Raw genomic sequence first — 2,610 nt, 5'->3', positions numbered from 1 at the left:
GGTCTGCATCCAGAGACTTTGAATTTGACTTGGAAAATCTCAAAACTTCCACACTGAGAGACTTACAGCAGTTTGTGGCTTCTGGTCTGAAAAAGCACAAGAATAGCAGAAACATTAAGTTCACCTCCTGGCTTTACTTACCCAGGAGGCAGAGAGGAAATATGGATCGATCTTTTTCCTTGATTTTGCTCCACATATCACTGACTGCCCGTTGCTCTCTGATCTGTTTGTGAGAAGGTAAAAGTTTTAACCCCAAAGGAGGACTGAAGATGGAAAGAGCAAAGGGAGGAGGAAAAGGTTTAAGCAGGAACAAGAAGAAACCGAAGCTGTTTGGTAGGACTGGATCAATCCAACACATTTCATGCATCTGCTTCCTAATTTCAGTCAATGTCTAGTTTTAAAATGTCTGTTTTCTTTTTTTTTTTTTTTATTACTGTGGCCTGTTGAAGTGGAGGCTTCTGCTAACCACAGCCACCGGTCGCCCTCCAGCAGCAGCAGCAGCAGCTCCTCATCATTCAGCTCTTACACCAGCAGCTCTAGTAGCTGTAGCTCTAGTGATGACAGCGACACCGAATCAGGTTAGCCTAACTCTGCTTTTTGGTGTTGGCGCCACATTACACGTCTTGGTTTCTTGGTAAAGCACAAACTACTAACTATTATTGGTTTTCCTACTCTGGATAGATGATGGGGACCTACTCTTGTTTTTTTTTTTTTTTTAAATACATAAATACAGAAAAATACTTAAAGCTACAACTTTTTTATTAAATCAATACATTTTTCAAAAGCTCCAAAGAGAGAGACTTCTCTAGAATGGTGCAGAATACAAGGATTCATTATTAGGGATGTGGAAAAAAATTGTTTTGGCATTATATCATGATATTTGACTGCCTGATATATCGATCTTTTAGTTTCTAGTGTCTGAGATAAATTCTTATATAAAATTATGTATGATCTTTTCGTTCATTTGAGTGAAATCTGGTTGCACAGGTGGGCAAAGTTGATGAGCATAGCTCGACCCATCTGACTGATAAACAAAAAGGCATTAGGTGGATTAAAGCCGGGCATACACTGTATGATTTTTTTATTTTTTTTGCCCTTAGCAGGCTGATTTTCCAGTCGTGTGAGAATTTTTCGTTCGTTCCAACTTTCAGCCTAATTGTGCGTTGGGGTTGGCGTAGTCTACAGGGGGCACCGAGGGGGTAAAAAAAAATGATGAAACAATAAAATTGCTTAATAGATCATTCCTACTTTATGTCTTTTGGGGTGCATGTAATCCTGCAGTTTGGAAAACGATCCTATAAGCAAAATTTGCTTTTAGAACCAATAATCTAACTAGGACTGCAACTAACGATTATTTTGGAAGTCCATTATTCTGTCTATTATATTTTCAATTAATAGGCAAAGGTTCCTTAAAGAGTTTTTTTTTATGAAATTAAACCAGGTGAAACTTCAACTTTTCCACTTGAGGAGTTCTGGAGGTCTGAGTTTATATATCTTTTTTTTTTTTACAATCTTTGCATAATTACTGCTCTAAGTTGGTTGCTCTGTCAGCTAAGGGCATTTTTTTAGCGTCTCTATACTCCAGTTAACAATCTAGTTAGTTGACAATTATTTCAATAATTCGATTACTCACAATTAAGCTGATTAATTGTTTCAGCCCTAAAAGTGATATTTACCTTAACAGACGGATTGTTTTTATTTTTTTACAGTTCCAGACATAAAGAAAAGATCTAAAGATTCCTGTCAAAAAGTCCACCAACAGGTAAAAACATTTGCTCACAGATCAACAACTGGCTCGGCTGCAGTAACTGATGAATGTTGATCCTCAGAATCCAGACCATAAGCTGGTATCAGCAAAGACCTCCATCAGAACCGGTCATCCTCTGCTGCCCCTCAGCTCCATGGTTCCAGAAAGCTTCTATGCTCCAAGCCAGTCTGGTCAGTCTTTTCTCTTTAGCCCGTTTCCTGTTGTGGGTGTAAAACTGTCCAAAAGAACACAGGGAAAATTGTTCTGGAGTAAAATCATTACAGGATTTACTTTTTAAGGTGTGAAATGAGGAAAACACCCCAGAGTCATTTTGAAACAGCCAGATGTTTCTCTTTGTATTCTTTGTCAAGAGAACCTGTTGGTTCGGTTCTGGTTTTGTTCTCTGGATTGTGCGTAAACCTTTGTTTCTCCCCTCAGTCTGTGATTAATGGTGTAATTTACTGTCAGCAGATTTTTCTACGCTTTTATCCCCCATGGCTTCTCCTGAAGAGCTGAGGGACCTGACCGCGGCGATATTCCAGGTAGTTCATTCCGGCCTGATAAAGGCCTTTTTAGAAGGAAACTTTGCTGGCGCAGAAACGGCATCTCTCTCTGTATAACCCTTCAACAGGGTCCAGTGCTGTCCCCTCTCACAGGCAGCCCTCTGCTGTTCAAAGAAGAGACGGGGTGCTGTAAGCTTCTCGTCTAACACCATTTCTAACGTCTGCTTTTTTAGGCTTGTGTGAAGATTCTGTTTTTTTAAGGTCTCTTATAACAGATTTCAGGAACCTTGAAGATTTTCCTGACCCTCAGGAGAGCAACATAGCTGACAGTCAGACTACATCTACATATACTGAGGAGGA

At 39.6% G+C, this 2,610-nt stretch overlaps 1 protein-coding gene across 1 annotated transcript in view; it reads left to right on the top strand.

Annotated features, from left to right (window-relative positions):
* Nucleotides 1-2,610, top strand: part of LOC107091535 (bromodomain testis-specific protein-like) — a 20,269-nt gene that overhangs the window by 8,943 nt on the left and 8,716 nt on the right. Inside the window, exons 7-12 of the mRNA XM_015385515.1 lie at nt 14-225; nt 450-578; nt 1,710-1,762; nt 1,830-1,938; nt 2,219-2,289; nt 2,379-2,434. Coding sequence (XP_015241001.1) covers nt 14-225; nt 450-578; nt 1,710-1,762; nt 1,830-1,938; nt 2,219-2,289; nt 2,379-2,434 — 630 coding nt within the window. The remainder of the gene's footprint in view (nt 1-13; nt 226-449; nt 579-1,709; nt 1,763-1,829; nt 1,939-2,218; nt 2,290-2,378; nt 2,435-2,610) is intronic.

The sequence above is a fragment of the Cyprinodon variegatus genome, unplaced genomic scaffold (genome assembly GCF_000732505.1).
Source record: "Cyprinodon variegatus isolate N-32 unplaced genomic scaffold, C_variegatus-1.0 Scaffold342, whole genome shotgun sequence".
NCBI lineage: Eukaryota > Metazoa > Chordata > Actinopteri > Cyprinodontiformes > Cyprinodontidae > Cyprinodon > Cyprinodon variegatus.
Note: the sequence above shows the minus strand (reverse complement) of the source record. Positions and strands in the feature narration are given on the sequence as shown.